The following is a 19,048-nucleotide window of genomic DNA, read 5'->3' on the forward strand; positions in this document are numbered from 1 at the left end:
CAACCTTGAGACAGCATGGGAAACCTATTTCATGCATTGCTTTGATGAGCACAGCTTCCTTTTCATCGTATTTGGGCATTCCAGCTCCACCATACATCGGTAAAAGACTGAGTTTCTCAGCAAGTAGAGGTTATTTGGGCTGCTGTGGTCCCCCTAGTTCACCTGGTCTTCCTGGTCCGCCTGGTCCCCCTGGTCCCCCTGGTCCGCCTGGTTCCCCTGGTCCTCCTGGTCCCCCTGGTCCCCTGGTCCCCCTGGTCCCCCTGGTCCTCCTGGTCCCCCTGGTCCGCCTGGTCCCCCTGGTCCTCCTGGTCCCCCTGGTCCCCTGGTCCCCCTGGTCCCCCTGGTCCTCCTGGTCCCCCTGGTCCCCCTGGTCCCCCTGGTCCCTGGTCCCCCTGGTCCTCCTGTTCCCCCTGGTCCCCTGGTCCCCTGGTCCCCCTGGTCCCCCTGGTCCGCCTGGTCCCCCTGGTCCCCTGGTCCCCTGGTCCTCCTGGTCCCCCTGGTCCCTGGTCCCCCTGGTCCGCCTGGTCCCCCTGGTCCCCCTGGTCCGCCTGGTCCCCCTGGTCCGCCTGGTCCCCCGGGTCCCCCTGGTCCCCCTGGTCCCCCTGGTCCCCTGGTCCCCTGGTCCCCTGGTCCCCCTGGTCCGCCTGGTCCCCCTGGTCCGCCTGGTCCGCCTGGTCCCCTGGCCCCCTGGTCCGCCTGGTCCCCTGGTCCCCCTGGTCCCCCTGGTCCCCCTGGTCCCCCTGGTCCCCTGGTCCCCTGGTCCCCCTGGTCCCCTGGTCCCCCTGGTCCCCCTGGTCCCCCTGGTCCCCTGGTCCCCCTGGTCCCCCTGGTCCCCCTGGTCCCCCTGGTCCGCCTGGTCCCCCTGGTCCCCCTGGTCCGCCTGGTCCCCCTGGTTCCCCTGGTCCCCCTGGTCCTCCTGGTTCCCCCTGGTCCCTGGTCCCCCTGGTCCCCCTGGTCCGCCTGGTCCCCCTGGTCCCCCTGGTCCGCCTGGTCCCCCTGGTCCCCCTGGTCCGCCTGGTCCCCCTGGTCCCCTGGTCCCCTGGTCCTCCTGTTCCCCCTGGTCCCCTGGTCCCCCTGGTCCTCCTGGTCCCCCTGGTCCCCTGGTCCCCCTGGTCCTCCTGGTCCCCCTGGTCCCCTGGTCCCCCTGGCCTGCCGAGCGTGGCGGCTGCGTGCTCTAAGGGAGCTGCATCTCCGCAGAGGCCTGCGCCCCGCTGTGCCGGCCTCGGCAGAACACAGATGTGCCCTCGGCAGTCAGCTCACCAGGGCGAGTTGGCACAGCCCAATGCAGAAGAATCTCAGGCCTCCCCGTTCTCAACTACGTGGCACCGTGGCCCTTCCTCAGCAGTCGCATATGACCCAGAGCACAGCATTCGTTACAGGGCCTCCTTACTGCATCAAGACAGAACCAAGACATCTCCGCTCAAGGAGGGCGCCTGCCATCCGAGGCGAGCCCCCGGGCCCAGCACCCACATGTCCCAACAGTGTGTATTTTGAGCAGGAACGAAGTTGAGGGGGGTTCGCTCAGGGTCAGCCTGCAGGAGGGAGCCTGCTCACTGCGGGGTCGGCGGCTGGCCGGGAGCTGAGCAGCGCAGCCCACAGAAGAGCGGGCCCTGGGTCCAGGCCACGGACCTGGGCTGCGGAGAGGCCTGTGACCCCTGCTCACTGCGGGGCGGCGGCTGGCCGGGAGCTGAGCAGCGCAGCCCACGGAAGAGCGGGCCCTGGGTCCAGGCCACGGACCTGGGCTGTGGAGAGGCCTGTGTCCCCTGCTCACTGCGGGGCGGCGGCTGGCCGGGAGCTGAGCAGCGCAGCCCACGGAAGAGCGGGCCCTGGGTCCAGGCCACGGACCTGGGCTGCGGAGAGGCCTGTGTCCCCTGCGTCTGGGGCAGGGCCAGGCACCGTGGACAGCCAAGGGCGCCAGCTCAGAAGGAACAGCAGAGGCTTCTCCAAACCGTCCAGGCGGCCTGAAGCGCTGAGGGCAGGGGGACCTCAAGGTGGGCAGAAACCGACACCCACACCCCCCTGAGTCCTGGGCCGGAGAAGATACTGGAAAGAAGTGTGTGGGTGGCCAGTGAAGACCCCCTTCACTCCAGGAAGCTCAGAGCACGTGCCCTCCGATGGCCGGTTCCCTTCTGAACGCACCTGCCCGTAACTGCAGTGACTGATGGCCACAAACCCCTCAGGTGCCAGGGGATGGAACTCACCAGCTTCTCCCTTAACTCCTCTGCCGGGAACACCAGGTGCTTTAAGGAGGCAAGAGCCCTACGATTCAGTCTGGTGAGTCAAGGAGAAAGGGGTCATTTTCACACCAGGACCCCCCATGCTCGGGGGAGTCTAGATCAGGATCCTCGAATGACACGGAACTAACCGGGGAACTCCAGGACCTTAGGAGGAGGCCCACCCACCCTGGAAAGGGCACTGCCTCCCAGCCTGGGAGGGGCGGCTGGCTCCGTGGTTGGAGGGGCCCAGCCGCAGGCTGGAGCCTCAAGTCTGTCCTTGGCCCCAGGCCCCAGGCCCCAGGTCCTGGCTCAGCCGTGGGTTCAGCTGGGCTTCCGTGGGCTCAGGTCCCGGCCTGGCAGCCCTGTGGCCAGTCCCCCTGGGGGAGGTGCAGGGAGCTGGAGCTCAGACCCCGAGCCCCTGGCTTCTGCCGGGCAGGGTGCTGTCTCCCTGTAGCTCTGCACAGAGGAGCACACCTCACTGGCAGGGGCTCTAGGGGAGCCAGGCGAAGCCAACTCACAGAGGCAAAGCAGGGCGTGGGGCACAGGGAGCACACCCAGGGCACCCCGCCAGAGTCTCGGCTCCCTGGGGAGGCAAGTGCCTCAGCCAAGAAGCAGCCGGTCTCTCACTCTGGCTGCCTTGTCCAGCACCTGCACGTTGGACAGGAATGGACCACCGCGAGGCTTGTGCGATACAGAGCGGGGAGTGAACTTCCTTCTGACCTGTGTTATTTAAAAGTTGGAGAGGTTTCGTCCCTGGTTGGTTGTCAGAAGCTGAAGCTTTTTAAGACTGATCTGAGGCCACAATCAGAACTGTAGGAGATAAGGAACCCTGCGTGATCACTTTTTAAAAGATGCTGCAGTTTTCTGAGATGCTGCCAGGGGAAACCTCAGCCTGTCGCTTGCGGAGAAGGGTTCTGGAGGTGGTTCTTCAGACAGCGTCTCTGCAGACAAGGTGGAAGTGAAGAACCCCCAGAGCCAGCCTCTGACCTGGTTGGCGAGAGAGCTGACTTAGAGTGTGAAGGTCTCGGAACGGTCGAGTACCCCAAAACCCAGATGGGCGGGGCCCTACAGGAGGTCAGCACTAACTAGGAAAGGGGAACCCTGTCCTTCAGGTCCCTGGACACTCCTGAATCTACATTCTGCCTTGTTGGTGGCCCAGGCAATGGTGTTATTGGGGAAGGGGCTGTTCCTAGACACAGACCAAATACACCAATGCAGTGGTTGAAATAGGCTTTAAAGTGATGGTTATGACAAGTACTCATCGTCGTGCATCAGCGCGTACAGACCACAGCTCAGGCAGCCAGTGAGGGACAGACTGAGGTGAACACTCTCAGTTTTAATGTCAGGAAATCAGGTCTCAGCCCTGATCCCAATGTCACCATGATCCCAATGTCACCGTGATCCCAAACCCTGTAATTATTCTACATGTGCATAGACATGACAACCCTGTGAGGTGGCCACGCGTGGACCCTGCCCTTGGGCTCCGCTCACATCACAGCAACAGCTCGGACTTCGGCCCGATGCTGAGCCCAGTGCCGTCCAGGCATCGGCGCGTGGAATCCTCACCACTCCCGTGGTACAGGAGAGGAGGCACGGCCCCAGCTGTGGGGGCCGCCTGAGCCTGAGCCCCACCCCGGGCCCCGGCTGTGGGGGCCGCCTGAGCCTGAGCCCCACTCCGGGCCCCGGCTGTGGGGCTGCCTGAGCCTGAGCCCCACTCCGGGCCCCGTCTGTGGGGCCGTCAGAGCCTGAGCCCCACTCCGGGCCCCGGCTGTGGGGCCGTCAGAGCCTGAGCCCCACTCCGGGCCTCGGCTGTGGGGGCCGCCTGAGCCTGAGCCCCACTCCGGGCCTCGGCTGTGGGGGCCGCCTGAGCCTGAGCCCCACCCCGGGCCCCTGTGTCCTCTCCCAGTGGGTTCCCGGAGATTCCTGCTGAGCACAGCGGGAAGGAGACTGGCCGAGGCCCACGTCTGAACACTTAGCGCCGGCAGCGGTGCAGTCGGAGGAAAGGCAGCACCTGTCCAGCTCCAGGACTGCCCCACACGCTCGGGCCTCACGACCTGGGTACATTCTGGGTGGGAGTCACCTGAGCAGAGAGATGGGTGGACAGAAACCTTTGTCACTGTTGCGTTGTTGCTCTCTGTTTCCTGGACAGAGCTGAGGCCTCCAGACCACGGGGGTCTTGGGAGCGTCCCTACAGGGGATCATTCCTTGCCAAGCAAGCTGCGCGGCCTCCTGGGGTGGCCCAGGGTTGTGTACTTCGGTTAGAGGACGTGGGGCGTCATTAGCGTCAGGTCTGCGTCAGAAGGGAGGGTACAGGAAAAGTTATTCTGTGGTAGGTGGGCGCTTGGGCACCCTTGGCGTGTTAACTGGGGAGTAACCTTGGAATGATGACAACCACTCACTACTCAGGCGTGAACTATCAAACTACCTCCCTCTTTCCTGTTTCATTAAATTTTCTTATTTTAATGCAAATATTACAGGGCAAAGCCTAGAAGCTGCCCACTGCTCCAACCCGTCTCCCACGAAGGGTACGCTTTCTGTGCCACTTCTGTGTGTTTACATATAACGTGGGCTCTTGAGAGAGGGCAGTAGCAGAAATTGGGATGCAATCATTATTTTTCTAGCCTTCTGTTTATTTTGACAATTCAGTTCAGAAGCCTTTATGATAAGCCCTGAAATCTGGCAATATTAGATGTCCAACTTCACTACTCTGTTTCAAATGTGTCTGCCTATTGTAGGTTCTTTACACTTCTACGTGAATTTTAGAACAGCTGGTCAGTTTCTTCAAAACACCTACCGGGATTTTTATTGGGATTGCATTCGATCTGTAGACTAATTAGGTAAGTATCGACATCTTAACAATAGTAAGTCTTCTGACCAATGAACACAGTGTATCTCTCCACATCTTCTTTCATTTCTCCCAACAATTATTTATAATTTTCAGTGCACAGATCTTGAACATATTTTGTCACATGTATCCCTAAATATTTCATATTTTGCTGCAATTAAAAATGTTTTTGGTTTTCTATTTCCAGTTGTTCATTGCTAGTATATAAATATATGACTTAGTTTTATGCATTTATCTTATACCCTGCAACCCTGAAAACTCATTTATTACCTCCAGTAGCTTTTGGAGGGCATCGAGTGTCACTAGGTTTTCTACATAGACGATTATATCGTCTGTGGAAACAGTTTTACTTTCTCCTTTGCAATCTGGACAACTCGATTGTTCTTTTTCTTGTCTTATCACAGCAGCTAGGACTCCAGAAATGCTTAATAAAAGTGCTGAGAATAAACATCCTTGTCTTGATCCTAGTCTTAGGGAAAAGCTTTTAGCATGATGTTATCTTTTTTAACATAGATATAAACAAACACACACTCTTTTTTTTTTTATGGTACGTGCCCCTAGCAAGAACTGAACCCGGGACACTCTGGTCCCCAGGCCAGCGCTGAGCCAAACTGGCCAGGGCCACACACATGCTCTTTTTCAGGTTGAAGCAGGTCTCTTCTATCCCTAACTTGTTGAGGATTTTTATCAGGAATGGATGTTGAATTCTGTCAAATGTTTTTCTCCATCTTTTGAGATGATCATATCTTTCCTCCTTTTTAGTGTATTAATATGATTTATTCCATTGATTGTTTTTGGAATGTTAAACCAGCATTACGTAATTGAGATAAACCTCAGATGATCATTAAGTATTTTCCTGTTTATATACTGTTGAATTTGATTTGCTAAAACTTCACTGAGAATTGTTGCATCTATGTTTCTGGACAATATTGGACTGTACTGTCTTTTACTAGTAATGTCTTTTGCTGGTTTTATATCAGGGTAACACTGGCCTCGTAACATACATTGGAGAGTAGCCCCTCTTTTTCAGTTTTCAAGAAGGGTTTGTGTCGTGTTGGTTTTATTTCCTCCTTAAATATTTGGTAGTATTCACCAGTCGAGCCATGTGAGCCTGGAGTTTTTTTGTGCAAAGGTTTTTTCCCCACAAATTCTATTTCTTTACCAGATACAGGGCTATTTAGCTATTTCTTCATAGCCTCGCTTCAGTAGTTTGTGGGTTTTGTCCATTTCATCTAAGTAGCCAAATTTACCAACATCTTGTTCTTAACATTACTTTATTATCTTTTTACTATCTGAAGAATCTTTAATGACGTCACCTCTCACGTTCCTGATATTGGTCATTTATCTTCTCTCTTTTTTCCCTAATTTGTCTTGCTAAACTCATCAATTTTATTGCTCTCCTCAAAGAACCAGCTTTTGGTTTCATTGGTTTCCTCTATTATTTTTCTATTTTTTCCTTCATTTTATTTATAGCTACTCCAATCTTTATATTTTTCTTTCATTTGAGTTTCATTTGCTCTTCTTTGTGTTGTTTCTTAAAGTGAAAACCAAAGTCATTGATTTGAGGCCTCTCTTATTTCCCAACGTCAGTATTTTGCGCTGTACTTTACCCCGTAAGTACTCCTTTAAAGGCATTGCACAAGTTTTTGTATGTTATGTTTACATGTTTATCCAGATCAAAGTACTTTTAAATTTTTCTTTGACCTGTGAATTATCTGTAAGTGTATTGATTGGTTTTCAGATATTGGAGAATTTCCCAGAAATCTTTCTGTTACTGATCTTTAACTTAAAATTTCTTGTGGTCCAAGAACATATGTTGCACTTGAATTTTCTTTCATTTATTGAGACTTGTTTATGTCCTTCTTAGTAAAAGTTTTATGTCCACTTCAAAAGGATAAATGGAGGCAGCGAGTAGATCAAGTGGGTCAATAGTGTTTTTTCAGGTCATCTATATCCGTACTGATTTTTTGTCTACTGGTTCTGTCAATTATTGATAAAGACATATTGAACATTTTTTTTACTGTAATTGTTTGTTTCCTATTTCTTCTAGAAGTTCTATCTGTTTTTGCTTCGTGTATTTTGGTGCATGAACTTTTTTTTTCTGGAGGATGAGTGGTGTTCATTTGCATGGACTTACATCCCTCGGTTCCTTTATTGAGTTCTAGAAGAGGTGCAGCTGGGGATTCAGCAGAGCTAGAAGCAAAGCCAGTGTCCAGTTTCTGTACATGGTGGAGCTGGGTCCGGTGTAGCATCAGGCGAGTTGCAGCCCATCAGTCCACTGTGTGCGGCGCCTACAAGGCCATGGACCACGTGGGCAAGGGCAGGAGCATGAGAACACGTCCCTGCAACAAGAGTCCCAAGAGCACAGGAGAGCGAGAGAGATAGCTCCTTTGTTTGGAAGCTTAAGTATCTCAACCCTTCCTGCACTTGCAACGACCACGCCTGCTCTAGCCAGTGGCCTGTTCCCAGGTGTGACTGACAGGGAAGTGCCTTCCCTACTTCACCCAGACTTTACTGGACATGCATCTAAATTTCAGCTCTTTGGCAAAGCTGCGCAAATGGCATGCCTATACAATTTGACCTTCCCTTCGCTCCTTTCCACTTATTAATAACTGGGTGATTACAATGGCATCATTTCCTGCTAAGGAAAAAAGGAACCTCCTGTAATCTTACCAAGCAGTAATGGACAAAGGTCTCCATCTGATGGGCGAGAATCCTGCTGCCAAGGGGCATAGACCTGCCTGTCCCCAGGCTCGGAGTTTCTCCCTGTCTGGCAGCGGAAGGAGAAGCAAAGAGAAAGGAGTCTTTATGGGGAAGAGAGGTTTTGTAAAGTCCAGGTCAGTCTGGTGACCCTGGGAGGTGCCATAGGCAATATCTACAAGGATGGCACATTGGACAAGCTGGCATCCTTGTTATATTCTAGAAATGACAAATGACCAGAAGGTGAAAAGGCACAATTGAAAAGCGAGGAGACTTATAATAACTAAAGGTCTCGTGAGAGGTAAAAACTCCAGTGAGAGGGATAGATTCTCTTACCGTGTCCCCAGTTAGATTGGAGGAGTGGCTTTCCAGGAGACAGGTGTGTCACACCTGTCTGAAGCCCATATTTAATCTAAATTAAGATAAGGGAAATGTTTTAAGATTTCCCCCATGGGGAACTTTGGGCCTTTTCTGCCTGAACCATTTGAGCAGAAAAGGGAAATCCGTTTCAAGTGAAGCCAACGGACCATTCGTGTTTCATTGATTCAACCCTAAGTCCAAACCCTTGAGTCTCATTTCAGAAGACGGTGATGCCACTGGCTTCTAAATAACGTGTGCAAGCAAGCAATCAGGTAGAAAACAGAAAGAAACTAAATGCAAAGATTAATGCACACAGCAAATTATAAACCAGTTGTGAAGATTTCCAAATGCCAGGCTTCTGTTGGAATGAAAGCAAGCGCTGACAACTAATCAAGCATCTGCAGCTAGAATATCTCTGGTGATGTCATCAGGTGCTGAGGTCTGCATGGCACATACAGACACAGCCTTAAAAACAAAATTTGAAGACAGTTAACAGCACTGCAATTCAAAACCCTCAATTGGCATTGTGGTTTCCATTAGAACATAAATTTTCTTCCTAAAATTGCCATCCTGTTCAAAGTTTATTTTGGCTTGATTATTTGCATCAACACAACAAGAGTAGCAATTGATTAAATTGATCGCACAGGCTTTCTCAAGTTTTTTTTGGCTGGAATCTCATTCACAAGGAATCTTTAGATTGGGCTTTAGTGAGCAGTCAACCCCTCTGAGTGGAGAAGCCAGGGCTACAGCTGTCATCAGGCTGTGCCTGGAACACCTGTAGGTTTAGGTCACGTCCTCAAGTCCTTGAGGTTTCTTTCTTGCCATCTTTCAGGAAAGCAACTTTGCCATGAACCATGTGGCCAAGCAAGGTACCAGGCCATTTCTGCAAGTGGCTTTTGATTGACTTTGAGAGTCAGTCTCAGTTCCTTGCGGTGTTCTGGTGATAGCCAGAATCTAAGCATGTCTCTCTTAGACATGGCATTCTACTCAAAGCCTTATTTAATAAGATCACGTAGTTTGGAACCTGCCTTATTGGATTCATGCAAATAAATGTATTGCCACGACTCACTCATTAAGAATGGCCAAATTCTGGAGGGATTGGGTAGGGAAAAAAAGCTAAAAGTGAGCAATTAGCATTCTCTAGATTGGCAAACACATTTCATAACTTTTAGAAATATATAGGCTTCCTTACTGGTAAACACACTGACACTTTAAGAGAAATAGTTCCATGGAGACAGGTATACAGCAAAACTCACTGATTTAGTAACCCACAAATGAACTGAATTAAACTGGTTGACTTAGATAGCTTAGGCTCAGATAAGATCTATTTCTCAGAATCTGCATTCCAATAAATGACTCAGATAAGCATTCTGGAGACCAGGTATTAGCATTACAACGGCAGACAGTCACTTCTGACAAACCCAGAATAAAATTCCATTCCAGAGTGGGCACTCTTGAAGAATGGAAATTTTATTATTGTTGATTTCAGAAAGAGAAAAATTTCCTCCAGGGTGAGAAATATTGGATAGCTAAGGAAAAGTATGAGCATCTCCAAGTTTTCCTAGTTTTTCTGTCGTGTTGCCAGGGCCTTGGATTGGCACTCGGCTCCCACTCCAGTCTCTGAGTCCAGAGAATCGTGCCTTGCCCCTCCTGTGCTGGGACAGAGACTTCCCGTAATGGGAATACAATTTTTCCCAGGTGTGGAGGCTTACCAACATGAGTGTTGATCAGGCACCATTTCAGTTGGGTTTATTTAACCTCACATGGGGGATTCTGATGCCCTCTGATCTTACTGGAGGCCTTCATCCCTGTCTGTACAAGGGATGTCTATTGTCTCCACTGTCTGAGGTAGAAAAACTTTAGTCCTTTCAATTGGCTTTCAATAGTTGAGCCAGTAATCTGTTGCTGTCTCATGTTTTTCTAACGTCTTGGTCCTGTAAGAAGCTTGGTAGTATGAGAGCACTTCCCTTAAAAAGCATTCCCAGTTAATCTGGCTGGAAAGAATTTAATACCCTGGGTTCTGGGTTTAAATTCTATTTCTTGTCAGTTTACAAGATCAAGTAACAAAAACATTTTCACTTATCTGCGCACCTGTACATTTGAAGCTTTTATCTATTAGCTATACCTGTGGAAGAAATACTGATGAAGACCGTGTGTTTAACACAGGCAAGTAATTGCATCTGTAGCAAGAGCGCCATGGAGGGAGGGCACTTTGGCTCTGGCAGCTGTGGCTCCACCCCCTAGCAACATGCATGGTTGTCAGGGGTGGCACCCTCTGGCTAGCCCTAGCTGTAGCTTCTGCCCCCTAGCAATGCAGTTTCCAGGGGCCCTGGGCTTGGCAGCACAGCTTCAGCTGGTGGCTTTCTCTGCCACTCCCTCCCCCATGGCACAGTGGGCCCACAAAATCCAAGTTGCACCCTAAGCTTGCAGGGCTGGAAGTGCTCGGGAATACAGAAAGGGAAAATTCCCCAGCTGAGTCTCCCTGTGGCAGACCAGTGCTGTGGGGTCTGAGCTGGAGAGAGCAAGCAGGGAAAGGCACAGCAGCTGGGGGCGGAGGGGGTTCACACACCAGTAGTAAAATTCAAGCAGTAGTGAGTGCACGCCCACTCCCCATGTTCGGGCTGTGAGCCACTTCCTAAGCCCCCCTAGGGGCATGGGGTTGCTAGCACCAGGGCTTAAAGAAACTGGGGGTTTTAGGCTGGGGGCTGCCTTTAAGTTCTGCCCTGTACCCGTCCAGGTATTAGCACCTCCAATACGTGGGCCACCGCTCTGGAGATGCTGCGAACAGGCTTCCGGAGTGAAGGCAAGGTGCTGCAAAAGAAGGACAGATCTGTGTACTGGGGCATCTCCCAAATCTCCATGCCAACCACAGAACCATGGAATTGGTGCTCAGCGTGTGTGCACCTTCCTTTCACCCCATGGGGGTTCCCAGTCCCGACTGCTGTGGCAGGGGGGGATATGGCTAGGTGCCCCACCCCACAAAGCCGGTCCTGGGTCTGAAACAGCAGCATTCCGGGCAACAACAGGCAGGCAAAGAAAGCAAACTGCCCGCACAGGAACTAGAATGGGTAGCGAGCTGAATTCTAGAATTCCCAGGACAGGGAAGTTAAATTCCATTTCTCACCCGGCTTCCCAGGTCCCATTAGTCTAGTGCGCGGGATCCACACGAGCCGCGTGGTGAACTGGGATCCACACGAGCCGCGTGGTGAACGCCGGGGAAGGCGCCCCCTGCAATAAGAAAGCCGGGAGCCCAGTGCGCAAGAGAGCTTGGTGCGTGAACTTCAAGATCATGGTGTTGTAATGAACTGACCTCTTTACTGGTATGAAATGATCTTTTTCATTACTGGTAATATTCTTTGATCTGAGATTTCTTTCGTCTGATGCTTATACAGCCAGTCCTGCTTTAGCTTTTCTGCGTCCACATGGTAATCTCTGCCTTTTAATCAGGGGTATTGGGATCATTTTCATTGAATGTGATTGTTGATATGGTTAAGTTTAATTTAAATATATCATCATCTTGCTATTTGTTTCCTATTTGTCCTATTCCCTTTTTTTACCTCTTTTTCTGCCTTCTTTTATATTAATTAAAAATTTTTATTCCATTTTATCTTATTTTCTGGCTTAGTTTTAACATTTCATTTTATTATTTTAGTGGTTGCTTTAGGGTTTTTAGTATACAACTTTAACATTTTCATGGTCTGCTTTGGAACGATATTACATCATCTCATGTATCTAAAAGAAACTTACAAGGTATACTTACATTTATTCCCTCCCATCCTTTGTGCTATTATTGAAACACATGTTGCTTTTACATATGTAATGAGCCTAACGCTATACTACTATTCTTTTCACGTAAAAAGTCAATTACATTTTAAAGAAAATTAAATAACATAAAAAAATCTTATATATTGATTCATATAGTTACTATTCCAGTGATCTTCATTACTTTTGGTCAATCCTTGTATCCATTTAATATTATTTTCCTTCTACCTTATTGTCTTTAACAATTCTTGTCCTGTGAGTCTGCTGATAATGCATTATTTCAGCTTTTTTATATCTTAAAAGGTCTTTACTTAGCCTTCATTTTTGAGGAATACTTTCACTGGATTCGGAACACTAGGTTACAGATTTTCCCCTCAACATTTTAATGATATTAGTCCACTAACTTCTGTCTTGCATTATTTCTTACAAGAAATCTGCTGTCATCCTTACCTTTGCTCCTCTGTACGTATTGTATCATTTTCCTCAGGCTATTTTAAGAGTTTCTTCTCATGACTGAGTTTGAGCCATTTAATTTCATGTACTTTTCTTCATGGTTCTTGTGCTTGGGGCTCATTGGACTTCTTTTATCTGTGAGTTTATATTGTTCATAAATTTGGAAAAGTTTCAGTCATTCGTTCTTCAACTATTTTCAGACCCCTTCTTCCTTTTCAGGCACCGCAATCACACATACACTAGACTGTTCACAGCTGTCCCTCATCTCACTGATGCTCTGTTCAGTTTGCTAATTCTCTTTCTCTGTGCATTTTATTTTGAATAGTTTCTGTGGTTATACATTCAAGGTCTCTAATCCTTTCATCCGCAATGTCGAATCTGCTGTTAATCCCATGCACTGTAGTTTTCATTTGCATATTGTACTTGTCATCTTGTCCTTGTGACCTGTAAGTGACTGATGCACAGAAGCTCAGACCAGCTCTCCAAAGCCAGTGGGCAAATATCCAATTGTTTAGTCCTCATCACAGCCTCATGATGTCGATACTGTTATCATCCTCCTTTTACAAGTGAGGAAGTGGGTGCTGAGTAAGCTCATGGAAAAGGCACCTTGCACTGGCTGCTTTCTCTAGGTGTACCTGCACCGATAGTTCTCAAAGTATATTCCCTGGAGCGAGCGGCATCAAAAACTGGTTAGAAAAGCAAATTCTCCTACTTTCCCCAGGGTGGGTGTATCAGTGCTATGCTTGCCAGCCAGTGGTTCAACACTTCCATTATTAGAAATTAAATCATACGAACCTCTAATTAAATAAATTATATCAAAAACAAAGGTTTAGCCCTAGCCGGTGTGACTCAGTTGGTTGGTCATCGTCCTGTGCACCAAAAGGTTGCTGGTTCAATTCCTGGTTGGGGCACATGCCTGGGTTGCGAGCTTGGTCCCCAGTGGGAGTCATGCAAGAGGCAGCTGATCAATGTATCTCTCGCATCGATGTTTTCCTTCCTCTCTCTCTCTCCCTCTAAAAATCAATTAAAAGTTTTTAAAAATAAATTAAAAGGTTTACGTACTGGAAATGTATCAATCCCCGATTGCTGGCCTTCATTTGCCTATGCTCCCGAGGTCATGGTGTCCGCGTGGTGGAAGCGCTGTTGTGCATTTCGTCCCAGCGCTATGTCCAGTTACGTCACTGAATCCGTCGTGTGTGGGTGGTTATTTATATCACAGGAGTTGGCAAACACTACAAATCAGGTAGCCTTATTTTTCTGGAGGGCCTGTTGTCCATTACCCCCACACCACCAGACTCAGTGCTCTGTATGTCAAAGGTGATTCTGATGCCCACTCGAAGTAGAGACCTACCTACCCTGAGTGTTTCAGCTGGATGCTTCATACTGACTCCTTACACGTCTTTTCATCACAGTCCTGACAAGCTCCATGCCGGAACGAAAGCAGATGCCCTCTGCCCTTGCCCCTCCCCAACCCTCACCTCTGTGCCTGAGCAAATGCTGGGACCAAAGCCATGCTCTTGACCAGGAGAGGCAGGGGGGATCTGGGAGGCTCTGAAAGCTGGTTCTGGGGGCCCCTTGCAGTGCTGGCCACAGTGGGGTCACCTGAGCGAGGGGGGCCTGCCTCTTCATGGTGGCTTCTTGCACACAGAGCTGTCACAAATGTGAGGAGCAAAGTGCTCCAGCACCAGACACAGCTGGTGGCACATCCCCGCTCGCCCAGCTAACAGGACACAGGGCCTGGTTGCTCCACCTCTCCCTGTTCATCTGCTCGTCCAGGAGGATGGGGATCAGCACCTACCCCCTGGGGCCTGGTTGCTTCACCTCTCCCCTGTTAATCTGCTCGTCCAGGAGGATGGGGATCTAGCACCTACCCCCTGGGGCCTGGTTGCTCCCCCTCTCCCCTGTTAATCTGCTCGTCCAGGAGGATGGGGATCAGCACCTACCCCCATGGGGCCTGGTTGCTTCACCTCTCCCCTGTTAATCTGCTCGTCCAGGAGGATGGGGATCAGCACCTACCCCCATGGGGCCTGGTTGCTCCCCCTCTCCCCTGTTAATCTGCTCGTCCAGGAGGATGGGGATCTAGCACCTACCCCCTGGGGCCTGGTTGCTCCCCCTCTCCCCTGTTCATCTGCTCGTCCAGGAGGATGGGGATCAGCACCTACCCCCTGGGGCCTGGTTGCTCCCCCTCTCCCCTGTTAATCTGCTCGTCCAGGAGGATGGGGATCAGCACCTACCCCCTGGGGCCTGGTTGCTCCCCCTCTCCCCTGTTCATCTGCTCGTCCAGGAGGATGGGGATCAGCACCTACCCCCTGGGGCCTGGTTGCTCCCCCTCTCCCCTGTTCATCTGCTCGTCCAGGAGGATGGGGATCAGCACCTACCCCATGGGGCCTGGTTGCTCCCCCTCTCCCCTGTTCATCTGCTCGTCCAGGAGGATGGGGATCAGCACCTACCCCATGGGGCCTGGCTGCTTCACCTCTCCCCTGTTCATCTGCTCGTCCAGGAGGATGGGGATCAGCACCTACCCCATGGGGCCTGGTTGCTCCCCCTCTCCCCTGTTCATCTGCTGGTCCAGGAGGATGGGGATCAGCACCTACCCCATGGGGCCTGGCTGCTTCACCTCTCCCCTGTTCATCTGCTCGTCCAGGAGGATGGGGATCAGCACCTACCCCATGGGGCCTGGCTGCTTCACCTCTCCCCTGTTCATCTGCTCGTCCAGGAGGATGGGGATCAGCACCTACCCCCATGGGGCCTGGTTGCTCCCCCTCTCCCCTGTTCATCTGCTCGTCCAGGAGGATGGGGATCAGCACCTACCCCATGGGGCCTGGTTGCTTCACCTCTCCCTGTTCATCTGCTCGTCCAGGAGGATGGGGATCAGCACCTACCCCCTGGGGCCTGGTTGCTTCACCTCTCCCCTGTTCATCTGCTCGTCCAGGAGGATGGGGATCTAGCACCTATCCCCATGGGGCCTCTAGAAAGATTAAGTCCGATCATTTAGACAAAGAGCCAGGTGTATAGTACAAGCTCTGTAAAGTACAAGCACTGCTTTTGATTGGGCTGTAGCAGAAAGTGTCGATGTCCATATTGTTACTCCCCTTTTACGGATGACAGATCGAGGCACAGAGGGAACAAGCAACGTGCCCTGGATATGCAGACACACTTACGGAAACAGCAAACACCCGGCATCCCATTAGCCAGTGACGGATCTCGCCCACGGCCTCTGATGAGCACATTTCCCAGGCCTGGGCTGCAGCCCTGATTCCTTCCCAGCAGCTCCAGGTTCCCTACAAAGAAAGTAAATGTTAACTCAGTTACAGCGGTTACAGCTGGCTCTGGTTTATTGCTGTAATTCCTCCAACGCAAGCATCTGGGGGTGAAGATGTCATTCTGCCTTTCTGTTGCTTAAAGGAGAGAAGGAATTTCCTTGTGTCCTTGAGGGACAGGGCTCCACACAGGCGCAGGCTGGAGATACCCGTGGGAGAAGCTGGGGTTGGGGAGAGGAGTGCCCTGTGGGCGTGCAGAGTGGGGGGCTAGAGGCCACGCCCCTCACCTGGGCAGGTGCAGACACTGGAGGCCTGGCACAAGGTAACAGCTGGGGTTTTTGTAGCACACACATGGCTCGCACTGTGTGCCAGGCCCTGCTCTAAGATTTCCCAGGTGCTCGTTCATTTAACCATAAGAGCCCCGCAAAGCAGCGTCTCTCTTCCTATTCCGCACATAGGGCACTGGGCGGCTGCCCAGAGAAGTCAGGCCGTTTGCCTGGGGCCCTGCACCTGTGCTCGGCTCAGCCAGCATCTGAGCCCGGGCACTTAGGTTGTGGGGGTGGAGGTTAAGAGGTTCCCATGGAGAGAACCAAGAGTGTGCGTCAGAGCCGCACATGGCTGAACACACAGTGCGTGACACAGACGATGTGTTAAGAGAACTGTATTCCCGAAACCTTCTCATTTCATCAACTAATGTCAGCCCAGTAAATTAAAACAACTTTAACAACAGAGTTTCAAAAGCCACACACAGTCTGAGCTGGGCAATTCTGAGCATGAATGAAACTGAGAAAGGCCTCGCAGAGACGCGCGTTCACGGGGAGGAGGGGGGACAGGCCCAGCCTCGGGGTGGGAGAGGGGAGCCCAACGGCTGTGACGCGGAACCTGGTCCGGAGTGGAACTTCCTGAACAGAACTGTGGAGTCTCAACATCCCTGAGATGTGGGGGTTGCTGTTCCATGGTCGAGATGTGGAAACTGGGGTTCAGAGAAGTTAGGGGGTCTCCTTACGGTCACACAGCCAGGAAGTGCAGGGCTGGGACTGCGCCCAGCTACCCCTGCTGACAGCCCCAGTCTTTCCCGTGCCTTTCCGCCCTGCGGATGTCAGGCCGGGAGAGGGACTGGGCCCCCGTGCCCCCTTCTCTGCTAGTGAGCAACCTCTGTGGAGGCCTTTCTTCATCTGTTCCTGCTCAGATTTGCCCAACTCAGACCGTGTGTGGCTTTGACTACACATGTTTGGTTCTCTCCACAGGACACCCACTTTCAACTCCATCCCTACAGCCTAACTGGCTGGGTTCAAATCCTGGCTTACTGGCGGTGTGGCCCCAGGAATGGACACACACAGGCCCACGGCACATGGCAGCACGTGTGCTGGTACCTCCTGTGTGCCGGCTGACCCGTTGAGCAGTTAGAGAAACCGCGCCTGGCCGGGAGGGGGCGGAACTGGAATTACACAGACCTGCGGGTCCTTTATCCACGTCACCTCAGGGAGAAAGCCAGTTCCAGCGTGCCAACCTTCCTCTGCCTGGCCCACCACAACCTAACACTCCTGCCCCAGAGATGGGACGTTGGGACAGGGACCCCTCCACTTGAGGGGAGCCTTCCACCTTGCTCCAGACTTGCATTCCGCCTTTAACCAGGGTGACCACTCCAGGCAGTGCTGGGGTGCCTGTGGGCAGAGCCCCCCAGAGTACGTGCAGATTGTAGTGCCACCCGCTCCACTGGGACCGGGCAGGGCCTCAGCTGGGCATGGCACCTGCCTTGGAGAGAGGCCTGCAGTCCTGCACCCGAGCTTACCAGCCAGGGCCTGAGGGCTGGGCCCTGACCCGTGGTCCCTCCCCAGGCCCCACCACAGAGTCTTTCCCAGTCATCTCATGCCGCCTGTCTCTGTTTGTCTCTCTCCTCCAGGGCTTCCTTTCTCTGCAAGGGAAGCAGGTGACCCAGCTCCTTCCTGGCCCTGAGGAAGTGGGGAAGCATCTCTTCGAGATCAGCCCAGGTAGGCCTGCGCGAGCAGCTCTGTGCGTCCCGCGGCCCCAGCGCGGGTGTCGCCACACCTGGAGCCTGGGAAGGGAGCTCCTTCATGACGCGCCAGACGGTCTGTAAACACGGCTCGGAAATGTGGGTCAAGTCTAGAGGATACGGCGAATCGGGGTAAAATTAGAAAATCCAATCAATCACGTGGGTCATTGACTTTTGGTGGATTTTTACATTCACAGTAAACACAAGGGAAGAAACCAACCAACTGGGACAACTTAGGGCGAAGGCCCAAACCGCACCTCTGGGTCCCGTGCGGACGGGGGGCTGGCGCTGGTTCAGGCACTAGCCTAAGCTTCACCCTGATTCCGAAACGGCCCTGCGGTGCGGTGGGGAGAAGGAAACGACTGAACCCAAAGAGCAGTCATGGTGGCAGCCACAGAACCGTGTGTTTCCAAGGCCCTTGCTTTGAAATGCGGTGGCTGTTGCGCTAAGGAAAGGCGTCCGGGCCGGGCTGACGGTGAGGTCGGGCTGTGCCGTGTTCAGCCTGACACCCCTCCCCGCCCGGAGCAGAGGCTGGGCTGTGCCTGAGCAGTGAACTGGGGGGCACAGCCCTGAACCACGGAGAAGGGGGAGGGAGGACGGCCAGTCAGGGTGGCTGCTGCGGCTGCCCGGACTCAGCTCCAGGGGGCTTTGGAGACCGAGGGAGCAGGCCCCCAGAGACGTCTCGCCCACGGAGGGAGGAGGCCGGGGCTGCACAGCAGCCAGTGATTGAGAGCTGCTCCCTGGGGGGCTGACGCTGGCGTATCTGGCCAGCCCCGCACAGGGACTGAGCTCCCTACCGGCGGAGAAGGCCTTTGGGGAGAGTTGCACGTGCTTAAGGAGGTCACCCCGTGGACCCCGCGGACGGGACTGGTGTGCATCCACGTCAGACTCTCCTCTGGGAAGCGGCGGCTGTGACCTGACTGCTAGGGCCTCCCTGGGGTCTGTGGGACTGTTCACAGCCTCAGAGCAGGAGGGCACCCAAGCACTCTGACAAGGTGACCTGGCTGCAGGCTGCCCAAGGAGGCCCCCGGCCAGCAGCGAGCCCCCGCTGGGAGCCAGTGAGCGCAGAATGCCAGCAGGGAGCAGGCAGCACTGGCCTTTGCTCTGCCCATCCTGGGGATTCCAGGAGGCACCAGCTAAGCTGAAGTGCAGGGAGGGCCCTCCAACGCATGCCCCGCGTGCAGACTTCAAGCAACATGGTTGCACCTGCCTGGGCATTTCATCTCCTGCCAGGGCCATGAAGGTGGCCGCAGAGGTCCCAGGGCAGGGAGTGGGGGAGGAGGCTGCGGGCCGGGCCGTAGATCAGGAGTAAGGCTTCTGCAGAGAAGGCGGAGCAGAGATGAGACAGGGCAGTGGGTAGGCAGGGCCCTGCGGTCTAGAGGAGGGGACCTGGGCACATGGAAGGAGAGGCGGGGGAGGGGTCCCGAGCCTGGAGAAG

At 52.7% G+C, this 19,048-nt stretch overlaps 1 protein-coding gene across 1 annotated transcript in view; it reads left to right on the forward strand.

Moving 5' to 3' along the window:
• Positions 1-19,048, forward strand: part of ARHGAP22 (Rho GTPase activating protein 22) — a 156,573-nt gene that overhangs the window by 36,185 nt on the left and 101,340 nt on the right. The window contains exon 3 of the mRNA XM_036265319.1: positions 17,500-17,587. Within this exon, the coding sequence (XP_036121212.1) occupies positions 17,500-17,587 (88 nt within the window). The remainder of the gene's footprint in view (positions 1-17,499; positions 17,588-19,048) is intronic.

The sequence above is a fragment of the Molossus molossus genome, unplaced genomic scaffold (genome assembly GCF_014108415.1).
Source record: "Molossus molossus isolate mMolMol1 unplaced genomic scaffold, mMolMol1.p scaffold_m16_p_17, whole genome shotgun sequence".
Lineage (NCBI taxonomy): Eukaryota > Metazoa > Chordata > Mammalia > Chiroptera > Molossidae > Molossus > Molossus molossus.